General features: G+C 34.5%; 1 protein-coding gene and 1 long non-coding RNA gene across 2 annotated transcripts in view; one reads left to right on the top strand and one right to left on the bottom strand.

Moving 5' to 3' along the window:
* The window catches only part of LOC123540079 (uncharacterized), a 35,871-nt gene extending 14,373 nt beyond the window's left edge, over positions 1-21,498 (top strand). The window contains exons 8-10 of the mRNA XM_053526170.1: positions 2,020-2,209; positions 15,346-15,429; positions 16,706-21,498. Of these exons, the coding sequence (XP_053382145.1) occupies positions 2,020-2,209; positions 15,346-15,429; positions 16,706-17,130 (699 nt within the window). The 3' untranslated portion in view covers positions 17,131-21,498. The remainder of the gene's footprint in view (positions 1-2,019; positions 2,210-15,345; positions 15,430-16,705) is intronic.
* Positions 5,392-8,914, bottom strand: LOC128549487 (uncharacterized). The gene is made up of 3 exons (XR_008367759.1): positions 7,126-8,914; positions 6,707-6,826; positions 5,392-5,584 (listed from the first exon to the last, which is right to left on the bottom strand). It is a non-coding gene; the product is annotated as an uncharacterized LOC128549487 (long non-coding RNA).
* Positions 21,499-22,262: the final 764 nt, after the last annotated feature.

Below are 22,262 nucleotides of genomic sequence, written 5' to 3'. Positions count from 1 at the left end.
CCACCACACCACCTACATCATGTGACATAAGGTGCTTAACTCTGACATAAATTTTTTATGAATTATGTCCCCTTTTACTTTAAATTTAAGGTTGATTTTGATGTATAAGGTGCATAACTCTGACACCAATTTTTCATGAATTATGCCCCTTTTTACTTAGAATTTAAGGTTAATTTTTATGTATTTTCACTATATCTCAGTTACTACTGAATGGATTTGATTCAGACTTAAAATAGATGTTCCACCTCATCACCCACATCATGTGACACAAGTTGCATAACTCTGACACTAATTTTTCTTGAATTGTGTCCCCTTTTACCTAGAATTTAAGGTTAATTTTGATGTATTTTCACTATATCTCATTCTGATTGGCTTAGAGCCAAAGGGAAGTAACCTTTTTTTAACTTTTGTATGGAGTTTCTTCACCTTAAATTCCAGGAATTAGTCTATTTTTAGAAATCCTATTTTTAGATTTTCAATATTTTATGTATTTTTCTAACTTTTTTATTATAAGTCCTATGTAAAAAGTAAATACATTTTTCTGTGGTAACATGGGTCGGTAAGACACTTTTTTGTATTCACTTTTAGTGTATCTCTAATATTAGAGATTTAATATATTTACTAGTATTACTATACTAGTATTATACTAGTATAGCTTACATGTGGAAGCCCAGGATGAAGTACTCCAAAGACTAAGTATTTTTAAGATTTCTTATGGTTGCCATTCTTCTGTGACAAGACCGTATGGTGGGGGTATGAGTCACTCCTGTGACAGTTCTAGTTTACCATCACCATGTCCAGTTATAGGCAAGAGCACATAACTCCATCAAGGTATATGGCTGAATTATGGCCCGTTTTGACTTAGAAATCTTGGTTAATATTTCGTACCAGTTCATATTTTGACAAAGTCTTTTGAGATAAAGCTTTGAAACTTTCAACACCTGTTTACCATTACTATGTCCAGTTATAGGCAAGAGTACATAACTCCATCAAGGATTTTGGCTGAATTATAGCCCCTTTCTACTTAAAAATCTTAGTTAAGTTTTTCGTACCAGTTCATATTTTGTGTAAAGTGTTTGACATATGGCTTTGAAACTTTTATCACTTATTCAGTATAATAGTCTATATCTGTAGGAAAGAGTTAGTACATAACTCTATCATCTATTTTGGCTGAATTACAGCCCTTTTTGGACTTGGAAATCTATTCTGTTTTCATACAAGTCTAAAATTTGTCAAAACTATTTTACATATAGCTTTTAAACTTTGAACACTTGTTTATCATTATGATTTCCATCTGTAGGCAAGAGTACATAACTCTGACAACTATTTTGGCTGAATTGTTGCCCTTTTTGGACTTTGAAATTAGTTCACACATTGCTATTTAGTGCAAGACTTATCGAAATCCACAAATACTGGAACATTGTCTAATCTTTTTTTTTTCTTTTGTCTGAATATCTATGTTAATATTTTGACCCCGTTATTCAATCAATTCTTCGGATAGTCGAGCACGCTGTCATCAGACAGCTCTTGTTTTTTTTTTGTGATAAAATTTTGGGTGAAGGTTGAAACTAGATGTGAAAAGTGCATTTGAATGAAATAAGAATAAGATATTTATTAGATTGTAAATGGAACCTTTGATTTTTCCTGTTCATAGAGAATTTCTCAATAATCCCAATATAAAGTTCCAACTCTTTGATCCGCTTTACTTTTCTCACTTAAACAAATCATAACTGTAAGACTATTAGAAAAAGATATTGGTTCATCCAGTGGGTTACCAATAAACTGCAAATATCAGACAATTGGCAGACGGACTAACACACAAAAACCTGTAGAGTACTTTTTGTTTATCATATTAACAAGAGAAAAATCAACCTTTTATTAAGAGTTAGTCCATTTCATGACATAATTTTCACTTTCATTTTGTTTCTGTCTGATAATGAAGACAGACCATCAGGGGAGGTAATTATAGTCACAGTTTGGGACTGATAAATGTTTGTTTCTTATTATTGTACATTTCAGGACCACAAGGTGATGCACACAAACATCCGTGACTATCAGTGTGAGATTTGTTCGATGTTGTTTGCCAGAAAAGGTAACCTAATACGTCACCAGAAACGTCACCGAGGCGAGCGCAAGTACAGGTGTGAAATGTGTGGGATGTGCTTCGTAGCCAACTGCGATCTTACTAGACACAAAAATACTCACTTAGGTATGACTAAACTAAATGTGACAATTGTCAGGTAAATTGATATACATCTTTAAGAGGAATAGATAGTTTTTATACACCCGTTTGAAAAACGGGACATATTATGGGAACGCCCCGACGGGTGGGTGATGTCCACAGCTTTTGTCTTGAGCATATCTTCTTCATGGATGGTAGGATTTTGATGAAACATTGACAAATTGTTCATCGTTATGAGACGGAGTGTGGTGTGCAAGGTCAAGGTCAGACTTAGAGGTCAAAAGTAAAATTCAAGAATTACTTTGTCCGGAGCATATCTTCTTCTTGCATGGAAGGATTTTGATGTGGCTTAGCACAATTGTTCACTATCATGAGACAGAGTGTCATGCATAAGAACCAGGTTCCTAGATCTAAGGTCAAGGTCTAATTTAGAGGTCAAAGGATACAAGAATGAAAACTTTGTCAGGAGCATTTCTTCTTCATGTATGGAGGGATCTTGATATAACTTCATCACGAGACAGAGTCATGTGCTAGAACCAGGTCCCTAGGTCTAAGGTCAAGATCACACTTAGAGACTTTGTCCTGAACATTTCTTCTTCATGCAAGGAGAGGACTGTGATATTACTTGGCACAATTGCAAACCATAACGAGGCAGAGTGTTATACACAGGTCTCTTCTTTAGAGTTACTTCCCTTTGCTGTTTCTATAACCTTTCGGCTACCATAGCAGACTAATACGTACCATAAAAACGGGGGTCGCTATTACCGCTATCATACACCGACTGACTACCGCAGACGCCTAAAACGTACCATCAAAACGAGGGTCCAGATTACCGACATCGTACAGCGTAGGACTACCGGAATTTTTTAATTTTTCTTTGTATCTGGGGGGAATTTGAATGCTTTTTATTTATTGCAGAATTTGATCTAAGTGTAAACTTTCATTTATGTTATTAACAAAACGGTATAGAATCAGTTAAACTAATAAGTTAAATCATTCATATGACATACTAAATAATATTACGCAACAAATTACAGGTCTCCATAAAATTTAAAAACAAAACACTACGTCTCGTGCGCAATAATGTTCTAAAATCATTTTTATCGCAATTTGTTGATAAGAAAATCCTTTTCAGACAATTAAGGGATCATTACTCTCCAAAAATACCCATTAGTTTTGATGGTTGCTCGTCGCGGTAATTACCGAACTCAGTTTTTAAAACTTAATTAATTACTCATTTCTACGCTACGGTATTTAAAGCTATTTTATTATGTCTGCATTATGCGGCTCCGGCATTCTAGAAGTCTGAAAACCACGGGTCTGCCACTGATGCGTTTTGTAGACTTTTCACCAGTTACTTTCACTATGGCACTACGGTAGTTCTGACCTTTTTTCATGAAATACAAAATTTCACTGTGGTAATCATAAATAGTGTACATTTATACACTGCGGCAGTAATATTTTAAATTGTTATTGCACTTGAAACATACATATATACACTGTGGTAATTCTCTACAGAACGCTTCATCGTTTTTACGCCGCAACGGTAATACATAATATTATGCACACATCGCATTGCATACTAGTAGTGTGTAAATTTATCCACTATGGAAGTATTTACTTTTCAAATTTAAAACTCAAACTTTAGGTAAGAATGCATTTAAATTATCCCAAAGTACACAATGGTAATTTTGACTTTGAGCTCCATGCATTATGCATTATAATGCATGGATACTCTGGAATGCTTTATATATGGTACAGTATTCAGTATTTCACATGTGCCTTTGTATACTCATTATATTAATTTATAGTCCGGGTCCGTAATGTAGGAGATACATTCGTGCACTTGTAATCTCCGAATCCTCTCACTGACGGAGGGTCGCAGGTTCGAGCTGTGCTACCGACTAGGATTTTTTATGTGAGAAAGTAGGTAGTTGCTTACGGACTTTGGCGTCTAATACTGGTCTTTCCCAGGAACGATGGTTAGTTGAACTGGCTGCTTGATATAACAAAAATAATGTTGAAAATGACCGTAAATTCAAACAAAAACAGACTCTAAAATGATCTGTTTCCAAAACCGTACATGAATGTGCTTTCGGTGAAATGAGATCTTGCAATTCTTCATTATATGATTAAACAATTGATACCTTAATTGGGACTTTAAAGAAAAGTGTCAACGGAATACAGCTCGCAACTGGGATACGCTCTAATTTAGATATAGTGCTATTAATAAATTCAGTTATTTTAAAATCTGTTTGAAAGTCAGTAAGGCATAACAAACTAAGGAAAAGACACTTTTAGCTACTATTATAAGTTTTACCACGAAGTGTCATTCGACATTTTTGAGTTTTGTTTTGGCACTTGCATCGTGTACACCATAAAAACAGATTATGAATATGAATAAATTTAAATTAAGCTTAATAACGTATATTTGACGCGTTTACATGGTCCGCTGACATAACTGGTAGGTGACTAAAAGTAAAATGTAAAAAAGAACATTTTTATAACAGATAATAATAAGATAAAACAATAAAATTAACAACTGAATGAAATCACTACAGTACAGACAATCTCCTATGAACGGGTATGAGTAAGAAGAATCATATATCAAATGCTACACAACCTGAACAACGTATTTTGGACTAAATGTCATGATAGACCCCGTCCCTAGATTTGCCACTATAATGCCACCCTTTCCAATGGTGGAGTATTTAGACAATTTTCCACCAAAATGCCACCTAAAATGACACCAAAATGGTGAAAAAATGAACAGGACAGTGGCAAACCCGTTTTACACTAAATTCCACCTCTTTCCACTTGTGTACACCTTTAGGTGGCAATAAGTGGAGAATTTAGACAGTTTTACACCAATATGCCACCATTATGGTGGAAAATTTGTTTGCCACTTAATTCCACCAATAGCCACCTTCATGGTGGCAGTAAGTGGAGTATTTAGACAAATTACCACTAAAATGCCACCATTATGGTGTAAAAATATTTTCCACTAAACGCCACTTACTTCCACCAATCGCCACCTAACAGGTGGCAGTAAGCAGACAAAATTTCACCAAAACGCCACTATGGTGGCAGTCCTATTTTCCACTAAATGCCACCAAATAGCTGGCAATAGTAGGAAAATACGTCGCAACTAGTGGAAATCGGCTGCACCTGCTGAATCTGAAAAAACTCAGTAGTAAGCAAAAATCAAATTATATTAATATATTTTTTATTTTTATGAAAAATCAAAGACTCTTCACAAGAAATCACAAAAGATCTGAACACGAGGATCAGGATGTTGTCAATGCAGTCTTATTTTTTCATATTCCAGGATGGCTCAAGTAGATGGCGAATGACTCCAAATTTCACTCCTTTGGATGTAAGGCCATTTTTCCAGCACACAGTCTGTAACAGCAAACCATACAATGTCATCTATTAATAGATATATTTTTCTAACATTCTGAATAATTTTGCAGAAAATTGTAAATTTCCTCTAGAAAATATATGAAATCGAAAGACTAAACTGTAACTCACTGACATAACAAAGAACTCTACAAACTTAATCTGTGCCAAAAACTGTGAAATCATTTAAATTCGCTGGCAACAAATTTCAAGCAAACGTAAAAAAGACTGTTTCGCGCGGGCTTTAATTCGCACATTTTCCATTTATAAATGAAAAAATGAATTAAAAAATAATAACAGCGCGGTCTTAAATTCACCCATCGGTTCTAGCGCGAAATACACGAAAATTCGTCCTACGCAAATAAAAATGATTTCACAGTAATATACAACATCTTTATTATAACTATGAGAAGTTTCATCAAAATCTACATTGTAGAAAAAATTCTATTCACTCAAACGGTTACATTGTTTTGTGGAAATATATGGATCTTGAATCAATAACAAAAACTTGAGAATTGATGAAAGATGTGGAAGCACAATTGCTCCAAGGTGATTTACACTTGTGTCAAATTTCATGAATATTTATCAATGGATTACTTGTTATGTAGGAATTTATGGATTGAAAAACAATTAAAGGGCAATAACTTTGGTTACTGAAGTGATCCTGATGGAAATTGCACATGCATATGTCCTGTAGTGATCTACATTTTTTGTAAAGTTTCATGAAGATCCATCAATAGATGCAGGAAAAATCCCTATTTTTAACCAAATCAAGGGGAAATTCTTCTTTTACTAGGTAAATAATTGAGCAGTGTTAAGCAGTGTTAATGAGCTTATAATAATTACATGAGGTTTTCTGATTCTATAGACAAAGCTTTAAAAATATTTTTCCAATTACAAGCATTTTCAGTTAATCCGACGGACAGATAAAAAAGAAAGGACAACGCCAAAAATAATATCCCTCCGCCTTTGGCAAAAGGTAATAATAGCACTTGGGTTTTTCATCACATTTATAATTAATATTTATCATATAATATGCCAGGAATTTCTATTAATTGGTGTATTTCTTTAAAAATTAAGGGTAATATTTAAACATTAGCTTTTATAAAAACATATAATATTTACCTGATTCAAAATTATCTTGATATGTTTCTTTTATGCAGTAATAAGCTGTGTGCTGCTCAGGTATATACAGTCAGGCAGGCATATCATGTCACAAAGTTGCACTTTTTTCACAGAAGGTACCTGGTATGAACAGTTTAAAGTACATATTGTATACTAAGTGCTAATCAATAATGTAAATAATTACAAAATGATACAATTTTACAAACAGTGTTATAAACATGATTGAGCTATATTCCAGAAAATATATCTGGGATTTATCCATCTGCCAAACTTCCTAAGACATAGAAGGAGATTTTTTGACTTTAATTCAAAGCAGTTTGGTAAATGTTGTTTCAAATTCAAGTATTTATTAAGAGTAATTAAGACAATGTTAAAGACAGTAATAATTAAAAAAAAAATAAACAGTATAATATTGTTACCTCTCACAATGTGTTTCCAGTTTCTCCCAGGCTGACTCATCAAATGCCAGAATTCAAAATTTGGTATTACTACACAGATAAATTGATTCCACACATACACTTTCTTGGTCAGCTGAAGAAGGTGTCAAATCCTTAAGTTGAAAGGCTATTGTAAAAACATCCTTTTTATAAACACTTTTTTTTCAATTAATGAGGAGAATAGGCAAGAACTATTTCTTTGCATCTGACCTGATGTTTGCCTGCATATATAATCTTAACTGACCCAAATTCCACCTGGGGCTGTTTCTATACATTTGTGTGGGAGCTTGTAACTTGATCTATCATTAATCTTATCTTTAACCAACTTTCTCTCATGCAGAAATAATACACTGCAGACACATTTAAAAATGATCTTTTCAGATTCAGCTAGTACAGCCAATTTCCACTAGTTGCCACCTATTTTCCACCTTTTCTGTCTTTCATTGAATATAATGCAAAGCTATAATAAGCAATAATATTCTGTCTCACAAAAGAACGAAAATTCAAATTTTCTGTATACCACTCTGAATATTATTTTTGTCCAGCTAGAGTCAGCATAGACTTATTCTCATTTTAATGAAACCCTTTGAAGAAGGAGCCTGGGTATACTATTTTGCAGATGTTGGTCAGTCTGTCGGTCATTTGGTATGTTGACCAATTGGTTTCCAGATGATAACACAAGAATGCTTGGGCTTAAGATCATGAAACTTTATATGTAGGTTGGTCATGACCAGCAGTGACCCATATTGACTTGGAGGCCAGTAGGTCAAAGGTCAAAATCACAGCGACCTGGAACAGTTAAACAGTTTCCAGATGATAACTCTAATACTCTTGAGCCTAGGATCATGAAAGTGAATGGAAAGGTTGAACATAGCTAGCAGATAACTCCTTTAGATTTTTAGTTCAGTAGGTCAAAGGTCAAGGTCACAGTGAGCTGGAACAGTTAAGCTGTTTCCGGATGTTAGTTTGAGAACTCTTTGACCTTGGATCATGAAACTACATAGGGAGGTTGATCATGACCGGCAGAGGACCCCTACTGATTTTGAGGTCAGTCAATGGTCAAAGGTCTAGGTCACATTGACCCAGAACACTAGAACTTTTTTTGCCCAATAACTAGAGAATGCTTTGGTCTAAGATCACATTTCATACAGAAGTCACTTATGACTGGTAAATGGCCCATAATTATTGATTTAAAGGTAGTACATCAAACGTCCAGTGCACAGTGACCAAATGATTTCTGTTTCTTGTACAGTTACTGAATGCATCAAGTGGGGGCGGGGAGCAGTTTGTGTTCTACGAGCTGTTGTCAATGTGCAGTTTTAGCAAAGTCAGGTTCCGTGTCAATTAGGCCTGAAGTCCACTATACCTCCAAGTGAAGATTTTTGTACAGGGTAATCCAATGTCTTACAGTTCTCTTTTAAATCAAACATCACAAAAATTTCTAAGTTTTTTTCCCACCTATTCGCCACCAAGAAAATTTGCTAAGTCCCTATTTTCCACTAAACACCACTCGATTTCCACCATGAAAAAAAACTATGTTCTACTTTCCACCAATTTACACCTTTCTACCACCATAAAGAAAAACTATGTTCGAATTTACACCTAATGCCACCTAAATGCCACCAAAATAAAGTGGCTTTTGGTGGCAAATTTACCACTTAGGTGAAAAAAGAGCTGAATTACACCAAACGCCAACTAATGCCACCTATTTCCACCAATTGCCACCTTTTTTTCATGGAAATAAGTGGCAAAGAGTGGCATTAGGTGGCAAATCTAGGGACGGGACAGTCCACTTATAGTCCGATCCGGAGAAACAGGTAGGAGACTAAAAGTAAAACATTAAAAGCAAACAAAAACATTTGACAGAAAATAATAATATATATATATATATATTTAAACGAAAGCAAGTTGTGAAAGCTATAACAGATGAAGATCATTCATTACTTACAAATCATCGAAAAAGGTAACATAGAGCATATGTAATGTTACACAAAATGTTCACTGAAAGTCATGAAATAATTCCTGTTTTTTTTTTTTTTTTTGTTGAATTTATACTGTAGTCCGTTTAAACTGAGTAAGAATGTAACAATTTTGTCAACAACTTACGACAATAACCGTTCATCTATATATACATGTACTTTTCAATAGCCGTCTAAATGCAAGGGGTGGGGGGTAGGGTAATTAGCATTGTTAATGACGCATAGAAAGATAAAATGTCCAAAATTCACTGTGATAAACATGTCATCGGTAGAACTGATTAATAAGTTAATTATGTGTCTATATTTAATATGCCCGGATGTATGATTATTATTTCTATACCATATTACAATGTATCAAAATTCACAAGAAGCCAAACTTTATGAAACATGTTTTTCTTGAATTTCAAAACTTTAACTCTAAACACATTTTCCCTTTAGACAGCTCATATTAGAAAAGTATATTGCATGTGAACATTAATTATCAAAAGATGAATCAATCAAACTTTCTCATTCGTACTAAAAACATAACGTACATATACACACGACACATAGTAAAAATGTGTACACCATGTAATGTTGTCACTATTCTTAGACACTGTCTGTTTCTTTCTCCAGTTTGTGCTTAGTGTCCGCTAGTCAGACAGTCATTTCTTCTTCGTCGATTTTCAAGATAATTTTGTTGGCATTTTACGGGGTGTTTCTATTTCAATATGTACCTTCCTGGGTGAGTTTTTGCAACCGTTATGTAGCTAAATTGAAGTAAGGGATTTCTTATTAAAATGTAGTAATAATGAGCAATAATAAAACGTATCAAATTATAACATTTAGTGATTTGCAATGGTTATATATACTAAAATCGATTTTCTGGAGTTTCCAGTTTAAATTTGCCCTTGTTGCCATAAGTTTTACCGACGTTTTCGGATTGGAGGTCTGTATGGACTTGTTCTTTAGTTAGCCAATCCCAGTTCTGGACGCATGATACGAAAGAAAGCATTCCCTGAAAGTATTATTTAAAAGATCACGGGGATTAACCCTGAAAATAGATGACAAATATTTTTATGTAAGCAAGACATTTTGATTTTCAACTGCAATTATTGCACAGCTTCTCTGGAACTGACTTTTGTACTTAAGGGCTAGATTTCTCGAAACATTTTATCCTGTACTAAGAAGATTAACCAGTTAAAAGCAGTCGAATATATAATGCAATTACAGATTTTTCCTCTTCTGACATGCTTAAATATTTCGAGAAATTTGACCAAGAGCGATAATTTGAGTACATTTTTGGATTTGAGCGATTTGTTGACTCAGACCCAATTTATATACATGGAGTAAAAAAAGTACGTTCACGTAACATAGCAATGACTCAATAATACCATGAAATCTTTGAAACTACTCATTAGATCAATATAACTTTTTTTAATAAGAAGAGTATTGTTATACCTGTGTAAATTGTCTTTACACTGCTTAGAACCAAATGATGACGTTGGTGTTCGAAGACCACCGGTGGTCTTTAGTTTCATACTGCAAAACTGACAAGCATTTGTTCGCCCTGACATTGAGATAATTTCATGTGAGTCTTGAAACTCTCGGTCAATGGTATTAACTACCTACGTTTGTTTGGGTTTCCTAATTCGTGAACGGTAACCTTCCATACTCTAGCTACCATGTTTCCATCTTTGATTTGACGAGTCATATGCCGTCCTTTGTTCATTGTACTAACCGAAAGCAGGAATTATAATGTATTACATGTATTACATTATTCCTGCCGAAACATCCTTCTGTCGGACTAATTTCTGTGGTTTCAAATCATATGGCAAGAATTTTCGCCCTTATTAAAAGAACCACAAAGATGGGTTCAAACAGATGTTCAACAACCTTCCTCGTTAGTTCTACTTCTTTTTTTTCCTCTAATATAAACTTTAAACTTCCAAAGATACGCAGAAACTGCATCTGCTAAAACGAATATTTTAAAGCCTCTCTTTAATACATACTATTAATTAAACGCTTATCTATTTATCTTTTTATACTGCATCACTCCTCTTTACGAGTATTAAGTGCAGCTGCGCGCCTGTACAAGAATTTCAAAAGTAGAATGGACAGGAGAATAAAAGTAATACACGATGTGTATTGCAAGCATGAATACAGTTGATAGTGTTAAAAACAAGAAGGACTTACAGATAAAAGCAGTTTAAAGAAACAGGTCTCTCATGTTAAGCATTGTGTGCAAGTTTGGTTACACCCTGCCTAAACTGGTTCAGGGTTGGGGCTTGCACAAGTTGTACTGGAAGGGAAAAAATACTTATAGTAATTACAGGGAGGTAGGAACTAGGTATAGGTGTGGGGATGCATATGTCTTGTTAGACGGGATTGGGGAGGGGGAGAGGCTGACATAGAGAGAAGTGGTACAGCAACCAAACCACTCTGCAAATAATTACCACAGTAGACGTTTGCAGGAAGAACGAATTTCAGTGTAGTACCGCAGTGTAGTTTTACTCGTCCTGTTACTAAGAACTATAGTAGACTTTTGTGAGAAACTTGAATTTTAAGGCAGTGCTATAGTGTAGTTATACATATTAAATGAAATTAAATGCACTTCCACAGTGTTGAGAAAGTAACCCTGCGAAAGGATTATACTAGTTATCAAAACTTACCCTGTAGGCATCATTTATTCCCCGATTACCACAGTAGTTTAATGCAGGGCATGCGAAACCAAAGAGAGTGCCGCAGCGTATTAATACATATTCACACAAAATAGCATGTACTGCCGCAGTGATGCAGTGGCCGTTTAAATATGTGACTTTTAATAAATAACATTAACTGTTTGTTTTATCTGCATATAAATACCATTGTAGGCTATTGCAGGAAACAAGAAACTATAAGTTGTGCCACAGTGTAGTTATACCAATAACCACACAATGGACATAACTACCATAGTGTAGCAACCGTTTTACATAAAAATTACCGCAGCATAAAAATGTAGTATATTTTTGTTAATTCCTTCTATTTTCAATTGCGAAAATATACAATTTTTACCCAAATACTGCATTATACGCTATGGAAATGAGCACCCCCATTTTTCTGGTACGTATTAGTCGTCTGCGGTAGCCCGTCTGCAAAACAGTAGCGGTAATGGAGAACCCCAAAAATATAGTCTGCATTTGGCGTCTCAGGTAGTGTGTCGGTGTACGATAGCGGTAGTCGAAAGGATAAATAGCATATATTGTAACTTAAGCATTACTTGCTGTAGGGAAAAATCAAGATCACTTTTCTCAAGTACAACATACATGTTACATCCCAATTCTGAGGTGTATTTTGACCTATATCTACATCGGGTGAGGATTTTGTGTGGACTTATAATTTTATTTTGGATTTTTTTTAAGATTAACTTCCATTAGCTGTTACTATAAATAACATACATTATAACTATTTTATGATTGACCGTGGGGAAAAACCAAGACCACTTTTCTGTGGTACAACATGGAAGTTACTTTCAAATTTAGGTAACTGTATTTTAAGTTTTCTTGTGGACTTAGAAAAACAAAAGAATTACAATAATTACAAAAAAGACCCCAAAAAACATTGTAAACAGCCACAAAATTAGAATTCCATTTGCAAATTCAGGTGCTAGTGGAAAGAAATTTGCTGTGACGGGCATATACAGGTTTGACTGGTTTGTGACTTTATGACACTCTTGTTTCAGTTTACTTTACGCTCTTTTTAGACAGTTCTTTAAAGAAATGAATTAAACTCAACAAACTGTTATGAACAACAGACGGAAACATATCTAGGCTCGGCTACTGTAGAAGCAGAAAGTTTCGCGAGGCTTTAATTTGCTACATCGCGAGACCCTACATCTTGCGAAAATTCAGCCTAGAGTATATATAACAATAGTATTACTCAAGTTAAAGTATGATACCATTTTGCACAATTTTGCAAATATTAAACCTCGCAAACATACTAAAACTTCAAATTCACAAAATTTTTACCCAGCAAAAATATGTGTTTTTACAGTAATTCAAATTTTTCAAATAAAACTTGTTGTAACCATTTCATTGGCATTTCACAAAAGTTTAGCATGTAAATAGGTTTCTCAAAAACTACTGAGCCAAACTGAATTTTGCATGCAGATTATTATAATAAATTTATGAAATATATTATAATAAATTAACTATGGTTATACAAGGAATGCCAAGTTATGCCCCCCTGATCGACTTAGAGTTTGTCTGTCGGTCAAGAGCACTTACTGGACAGCTGTTGGTCCTGAAATTCTGATAGAAGTGATTAATTTTATACATTGTATTTCCAAAATCTTGTCAGTTACATTTATTTAATACACTTGTTTGCATTATTGTGTATAGTACAAGTCATATACTAGTGAATACAACACATAAGTTGAATAATTTACCATTCTTCACAAAGGCAGAGTAAGATATTTAAGAAATAATATATCTCATCCAGTGATTTGTCGTTGAATAAATCATTGTTTGGAGTTCAGATGCGAAGGAATTTTATCACGAGGGCGCAGCCCGAGTGATATAATAATACGCATCTGAATCACAAACAATGCTTTATTCAAGAGCAGATTACTAAATGAGATATATTATTTCGATTCTAACACGTTACCAAGGATTTTTAAGTACATCATTGACGACATTCATTAAATATTTGCCCGTTCTCTATCGGTTCCTTTTCCAGTGCGCTGCTATGCCGTTTGACACCATGACGTAATAATTGTGACGTCAGAACAGTGATTTGTTGTATAATAATTCACTGTTTTCTGCCTTCTTCGTTTAATAGGAAAATGAATCGGATCGTGTTAGAATCTAGAATAAAGTGTTGTTCCTTCATTGTTTTAGCTCATATGCATATACATGTAGCTCTCGAAGTAAAGGTAAAGATTTCTTGTTTATTTTGGGTAGCCAGTGACTTTTTCGGCTTTAACAACTTTTTTAAGGCTGATAGTGCTGGTAGAAACAGATACATTTTAAATTAATCACCCAGCAGCAAACAGTTCTTGGCATATGAATAGGTCACATCAGACGGTATCTTACCAGTGATGCCACAAAAACCCTTATAAACAGCCTGGTTACTTCACGGTTAGACTACTGTAATGCCTTGTTAAGTGGTATACCAAACAGCACACTTAACAAGTTGCAACATGTCCAGAACACTGCAGCTCGCGTAATCACTAAGACGCCCCGTCGCAATCATATAACAATGGTTCTGAAGGAGCTTCACTGGTTGCCAGTGAAATACAGGGTGCAGTACAAGGTTCTGACCCACACCTTTAAGGCGTTACACAATCAGTCCCCTGCCTATATTAGGGATATGCTAGAAGTGTATAAACCGGTCAGGACCCTAAGATCGCAAGACACGCTGTCACTGGTTATGCCAAAATCTAATACCATGATGTATGGCAATCGCAGCTTTTCGTGCACTGCTCCAAAGCTTTGGAACTCTCTTCCTGTCAAGATCAGGGAAGCTGACACGCTAGCTGCTTTCAAAAGCCTGCTCAAAACCCACTTCTTTGTACAATATTTTGTTAACTGACCGATACATTTATTTTTTTTTATCTTGTTTTTTTTTTTAAATTATACTTGTTTTCATTCATGATTTTTGTTAATGTGGAATGCATTATCTTTGTATACGTATTTGTTTGTATTTTTGCAATTTATTCTGTAAAGCACTTTTGAACGTGTACAAGTGCATGAAAAGAGTGCTATATAAATGTGGTATAATAATAATAATAATATGAGCTACAAACAGGAATCACACCCAGATCTCTGGTGTTGTTAATCTACTAACCACTACATCATTGATACCTTACTATATTGTTTTAGTTTTATACAGTACTTTCTGTCATCAAAAAATAATTCCTGAGTCTGTTTAATAAAACATGAATTTGTTAGAATTAAAGTTTGAAGACTTTGAAATATTGGGGAGTAGGTTTTGATGAACACAATGTTACATTTATGAAGATTGCTTAGAGATTGCTACATTGGTAAGGTTTCAGACTCCGACTCTTGCTCCTCACCATAGGTAGATTACAATCTCATTCTGAAAAGGAATGTAGAAATCTACTAGTACCTTGTGAGGTAGCCTGCTTTTTGTATGGTTTAATTGGCCCTAATACCCACTCTTTCTTTTTCCTTAATTTTCAAAGATGTGATAATGTTAGAGTTGCTAATTCGATATGTACTTTAACTTTATATTTGTTATACAGGTGTAAAGAAATTCCCGTGTCGCTACTGTGGCAGAAAGTTTGGACTCAAAAGCAAAGTGGTTGTTCATGAACGCACTCACACAGGTAATACATGGTGGCTAGTTGTAATTTCAAAGAGACTATTTGTACTTCTCAATAAAAGTTCCTTAAAAGGCATTCTCATAATGTTCTTCACTGTAACAGTGTGTCAAAAGGGGCCTTCCACATGTAACTTTTTAAGGGGCTGTCCACAATGTTCTTCACAATATGTTAACAGTACCCTATAAGGTGCCTTCCACAACACTATAATAATATACATGTATATCTCCACATGCACTTAATAATACCATTACCATTAAAAGTGGCTGTTCACATGGACTTTACAATAACAGTACCTCCGAAGAAGCTGTCCTCAACCACTTTCACAATAACAGTAGTTCTAAATTGGCTGTCTGCAATGTTTATCATAATAACCAAGGATTGCAAAAGCCTTGAAAAGTCATTGAATTCATTGATAGTCCTTGAAAATTCCATTAAAGTGACATAAATCATAAAAAAACCTGGAAATATATTTAAATTTGATAAAAAAATGCATGAGTTTCACCTCAGCTCTTTGTCAATGAAAACATTCAGTCTACTACATTGCTGTGTGGAAAGAATATGGTTTAGAAATAAATCAGAGAAAATGGTAATAAATTTATTAAAATGTTGGACTTGGTCACAAATTGATTTTCTCATAAATTATGCTTTAATAGTGGTCTGTGGCTGCATTTTATTGAGATGACTCTGTGCACAATCTCTACTATACCACTGTTAGTATATTTCTGTTTCCATTTTTAACTGAAACACAGAGATTGTGATAGAAGATGTTATTAAACGTGCAAATATAAGTCAAACTTGCGAGTGATTTCAGTGAATAAAATAAGTAAAAAGAGTAAATATGTTTACTCTTATAAATTGGAGACAAATGATGAATATATGCAGTGTCTGAAGAGATTTAAAGCTGAAAAAGTGTATTAAAAGCCACACAAAAAAGTGTTAATAAACATCAGCAAAATATTTATGAAAACAATCTTTTTTTGGTGCTGTTACTTTACACACGTTTTTATGTTGCAGCCATAAGTACAAAGCCATGATATCAGCTTGACTAAAGGTACTCTTCACATGTACATTGCAAAAAATAGTATGTTTAAAGGGGTTCCTCACAGTGTGCATCACCTAAATAGATTATCAATCGCTGTTATTAAAGACGACATTGTATGAGTGTTATAAAGTACACAGTTTTAGTACATGTTCATATGGAGTGGACACATGTATAGATAAACTTTTTTGTAGGAGTGAAACATGTTAAAAATTTACAAATATTTCCTTATTTTTAAAGGGGAACGACCGTATGTTTGTAGAGACGAAGGGTGTGGAAAAACATTTAAGCAGACAGGAGACCGTGTGCGCCATGAGAAAAAGGTTCACAGTCTGACCTATAACAAGTACATGACGCTGTATGAACTGGCGACAGGGGAATCTGAAGATATTTTCAAAGGCAGTGACGGCATGACGTTACCTTATAAGGTAATGACACTTCCGGTTAATGCAGGTTTCGAGACAACTGCCGCCAATTCAAGCACCAGTCAGGAAACAGAGATAGATGCTAGTGTGCAGACTGAAGGTCCTGGAGCTGGAAGTTTTGCTACAAATTCCAATTTAAATAACTCGTTTATTGAAGAGGCGGAAATGAGTAAAATATTTCAGAGAACTGTGGCAGCCATAAGTCAAGAAGCCATTGCCAACAGCGGTATATATAACTGATGGACTAGTATAAAAATGGTAATACCGTTATTATGGTAATAAATTCTAATGTTTTGGAAAATAATTGTTTTGACTAGTTGAAGTACATAATTATTTAATTTAAAGTTGAAAATAGAAATGAGGGTACACAGTGTCATAATAGCATGGAAGAACTACTTTCAAGAACGCACATGAATTTATAGAATTAGAACCATAAGGGAGGTAATAAAAACAGATAAAGGGATTCAGTGAAACTTTCTTTGTTAATCAAATATCTAAATCTGTGATAACAGATGCAGAAAATAGGAAGGAAGCAAAAATAAATAAATTTGAGGCAGTCATAAAATACAGTTATGGTGACCCTCAAGGCATGACCATGAACCATGAACATCTAAGTGTAAATTGTTGCTTGGGTTCTCCAGACCCAGTGGTTAAGTTGGCAGACTTTGTATCAGTTGCTTCCGACGGATGTGGGTTTGGACCTTGCATAGAATGTAGAGTTCTTTAATGTGAGGAAGCCATCTGTCTGGTTTCTGGAAGGTCTGTAGTTTTACCCCAGTGCCGGTTTGAGCCTAAAGTAGTGCTGAAATGGGACACTAGGGCTCCTTTTATCAATAGAGAGTTGCTGTATGACCAAGGATTATGTTTGCTTGACATTAAACCATACAAAAACCATACAGAAAACATACAAAAAACAAATTGTTATAATCTCTCTGTTGTTAGTGTATACAAATGTAGTAGGACCACTTTATACTTTGGTCATAAGTGTTCTAGACATGAAATTTGTCTGTCTCCATAAATTGTCAAGCTTCTTTTCAAAAGAGTTACTGCAAAGATACGTTTTGGAGCGTTTCATGTTTGCAGTATTTTTAATTGTAAATTGAACTTGACAGGGCCACACTAATTTGACATTTTTCATTGAATCAGGTTCAACTTAAATGGCTTTGGTTTAATTAAGTGCCATAATACGGTTAGCTTTTACTGTTCAAAATAGACTTTGGTAAATATAGTATGTTGTTTATATTGTCTTATGATCTGTAAATTCATCAGATGTTTTTAAAATTGCCTAAATTCTTTTATTTTTGACATAGAATTCACAAATAGTTGTGTCATTTTCAGTATTTGATGATCATATTCAACGTTCTTTATTTTAGAAGTCATAACAAATGAACTGCATTTTATATTAGTCCTTTTCTTTTAAAGAATGTTTAATTTTTCTTTACTTAGTGGGATATTTAAGAGCATGTCTTAACAACTTAAACAAAATTTAAAATGCATTCAGCTCCAGATCTGAAGGCAGGGTGCTAGATGAAATTTTTTCCATGTATTGTTCCATTCAGCAGCTGTGAATCTGAACTGCATACAGTTGTAATTGTTATATCAACAGAGCTCCAGATAAGCTTTTGGTGCAATCGGGTATTTACCCATCACTTTTTGTCTGAATTGGGTATTCGAAATTTGAATTGGGTAAAAATAATATCACTACCCAGCCTTTTCAGAAGTAATTGGATATTTGCTAAAACCAATTGGGTATTTTACCAATCTCGCACTAACAATTGAATATTTTTTGCTTACAGTATAATATGGTATATATCATTAAACAGGACTGACTAAGTACCTAAGTACATTAATGGCACCCTTCAATGTTTAATACAAAAATGTAATTAAAATTGTAATGAATGTTCCATATTGTGAAGTGTTTTCTTTTTCACTTTTAATGCAGTCGGAGATCAGTTCATCCACAATATCCCGAACGATGTGGTCACCGCAATATGCATTCTCCCAAAAGATGTCATCCAGTATTGGTGACACTACATCGTCACAAACAGATAAACAGATAACTGTCATTGTTGAACAGCAAAATATCCCACTAATTTGTTTGTTTGTGCTGCAACAGTGTTTTCTCTACAACCTCTTTTGCATTTTATCGGCAAAATTGTTTACAAAGCATCCAAATAACACCGATCAAGCCAACTGAATGGTCCTGTGATTTTTCCAATAAACCGCAACTTGTTCTGCGGTAACGTATAACCAGTCAGTCAAATCTAGCGTTAAAGTTAAGTCTCGTACCCATTCTAGTAATAAGGAAAATGCGATACGCAAGCGATATTTTCCGAATTGGGTATTAGGAATTTTGCTTGCGTTTCAGTACGCACACTGTATGAATTCAATTGGGTTTTCTGCAATTTTACGCAGCTTATCTGGAGCTCTGTATCAGTATGGTGACTGATATTTTCTCTTGATAGCAAGTTTCTATTGTTAAGTATTTTTGTTGTTTAGGTCTGTCTTTATCGAAGCATCAAACATAAGTTATAATGTTTAAACTATTTGTCCTTCTGTTTTTCACACTTCATTTAGTTCAAAAGAAATTTGACATGTGTTATCAATACCCAGTGATCTTCTGCATAATGTTGGGTATTTGGTGTCCCAGTGTTTTGGTTATGCTGTTTTAAGGACTTGTTGTAATGCTTTGATGAAATAATGCCATCTTAGATGGGGTAACTAAGCTGAACTTGCTGTTTTGTACATAAAATGTTGAAATAGTCATAAGAACGTTGTATGAGAGTTGGCTGTACATTTAGGCAAAATGTTCTTGCCAGTTTGAAACCAGTATATGTTTGCTAAATATGGCAATTAGATAAAAAAAAAAGGCAAAAGCATATATAAAGATATGTTGTTCACTAACTTCATGAAAATATGAAGAGGTATCACTACACAGTATATGTGTATACATATGTACATGTATATACATTCTGATTGTATATTTTCACTGCTGTATGCTACATATAAGGCTAATTAATGTATATGTAAGACATATGAATATATAATGCTACTGAAAATAAGCTAGAGTTATCTTATACTTTAATACATATAGTTAATAAAAACATAAAATTTTCAGATTTGTTAATAGTACCGTATATTTCCTGATTAACACCCTCCACAATATGTATCAGAAATTATCTGTTTTAAAGGTCAATTTAAGTCATAAGTGAACACAAGGGATATAGAAGTGCTGATATTATAAAGAATTGTTTCATTGTTGGATTTCTAGTCTTTATTTGCATATTCTTTCGAGTATGAACAAAAAATTTTGAAATGAAAGGTTGCTGTGTAACCTTCCTGAGTGCTTTAAGAAGAGAAAATACGGTACTGTAAATAGATTGATTTTTATTAGCTTATCTGAGCCAAAGGCTCATGGTGGTTTTGTGACCGCTCAGTGTCCGTCGTGAGACTTGTGTCGTGTGTCTGTCAACTTTTTCTGAAAAAATCTTCTTCTTGAAAACCACTAGGCAGAAGTGCACAAAACTTTACTGGAATGATCCTTGGGTGGCCCCCTTTCAAAATTTTTCAAAGAATTGAATTCCCTGCAGAACTGGTTGCGATGGCAACTGAAATGAAAAAACTTCAAAAAATCTTCTTGTTGAAAACTGCAAGGCACATTATCTAATGGTCCTCTATGAAAATTGTTCAGATTGTGCCCCTGAAGTTAATAGAGGCCCTGCCACTGGGAATCCCAAGTTTTACATAGACTTGTATTGGAAAAAAACTTTGAAAATCTTCTTGTCTGAAACCACAACACCTAGGCCTTTGATAAACTTTGAAAATCTTCTTGTCTGAAACCACAACACCTAAGCCTTTGATATCTGGTATGAAGCATTTACTTGTGTTCATCTACCAAGATTGTTAAAATTATGCCCCTGGGGTGAAAAGAGGCCCCGCCCCTTGGGGTCCCAAGTTTTACATAGACTTATATAGGAAAAATTTAAAAATCTTCTGTCTGAAAGTTCAAGGTCTAGGCCTTTGATATTTGGTATGTAGCATTCCCTAGTGGATCTTTAACGAGATTGTTCAAATTATGACCTGGGGTGAAAAGAGGCCCCACCCTGGGGTTCATTTGTTATACGACTTATATAGGAATGAAGACTTCAAAAATTACCAGATCATATTTCCTAGACTGTTTAATTATCACTACCTGATGACCCTAAGCAATTAGAAGTCACTTGACTGTGACCTTGACCTACTGACCTACTTTCTTGTTTTTTAAGATACAGCCATGAAATTTGGATGACATGTACAGTTTTGCACACCAATCTTAAAACTGACTTTCAGTGACCATGAATGTGAGCTACAGACCTACTTTATGATATTTTAGCGTCAGTTTGCCATTTGAAACATGTGGCTCATATTACTCAGGTGAGCGATTCATTGTCATCATGACCCTCTTGTTTCATATATTGTTTAGTATGAAATATTATTTTTATCAATTTGTTAATGTATATGCTATAGTAGAACATAGTCAGTGTTGTAACTTGCCGTGATTTCTTCCTGTACAAATATGTCTTGTTGTATTGATAAAATGGATTTTACCTAAATAAAATTGTAACACATCTTGGTAATTTTGTTCATTTATTGATGTCAGAGGTCACTTCAGGTCTCTCTCACCTGAAAGCATGTCATGGTACAGCAGCTTGGTAATGCTTGTAGTTTTGCATGCGAGTACATATGGCTATCATTTGAAGGCATATAGCTTTGAAACATATTGTTTTATTTTCTATGCCAATAAGCAACCTCCCTGGGGCCAGGTCAAGTCACATAACTCTGGCATGTATATTTTGGCCAAATTATGCCCACTTTAAATATTTTTTTTATGGACTTTGAAAATTCTGGCTAAAGTATTACATACAAGTTACTGTCCCCAAAATTAATGCAGATATTGAATTGAAACGTCTTCAGGTTACAAAACTAGGCGGTAACGTCAAGCCCCATAACTCCAGGACCTGCATTTTGTCCACATTTTGGTTAGAGTTTCATATGTAAGTACATATAGCTATTACTTAAAGGCACATATGTTTGAAACTTAGTCTTCTTTTTCTAGGTCAGTTGCCAATTTCCTACCCCTGACATGTATTTTTGGCAAATTATGCCCCCTTTTGGACTTAGTTTTGCCACTATCTTCAAAGCAAGTGAAGATATTGAATTGAAACTTCACATGTGGGTTGTAAAACTAGGTGATAGCATCAAGTTCCATAACTCCGGCCTGCATTTTGCCAAATTATAACCCCCTTACAGTTTTGCATGCAAGCTACTATTTCCGAAACTAATTCTGATACTGGATTGAAACTATAAATATTGACATTCAGACATTCAAGGTA

Source organism: Mercenaria mercenaria, chromosome 16, assembly GCF_021730395.1.
Source record: "Mercenaria mercenaria strain notata chromosome 16, MADL_Memer_1, whole genome shotgun sequence".
In the NCBI taxonomy this organism is placed as follows: domain Eukaryota; kingdom Metazoa; phylum Mollusca; class Bivalvia; order Venerida; family Veneridae; genus Mercenaria; species Mercenaria mercenaria.
Note: the sequence above shows the minus strand (reverse complement) of the source record. Positions and strands in the feature narration are given on the sequence as shown.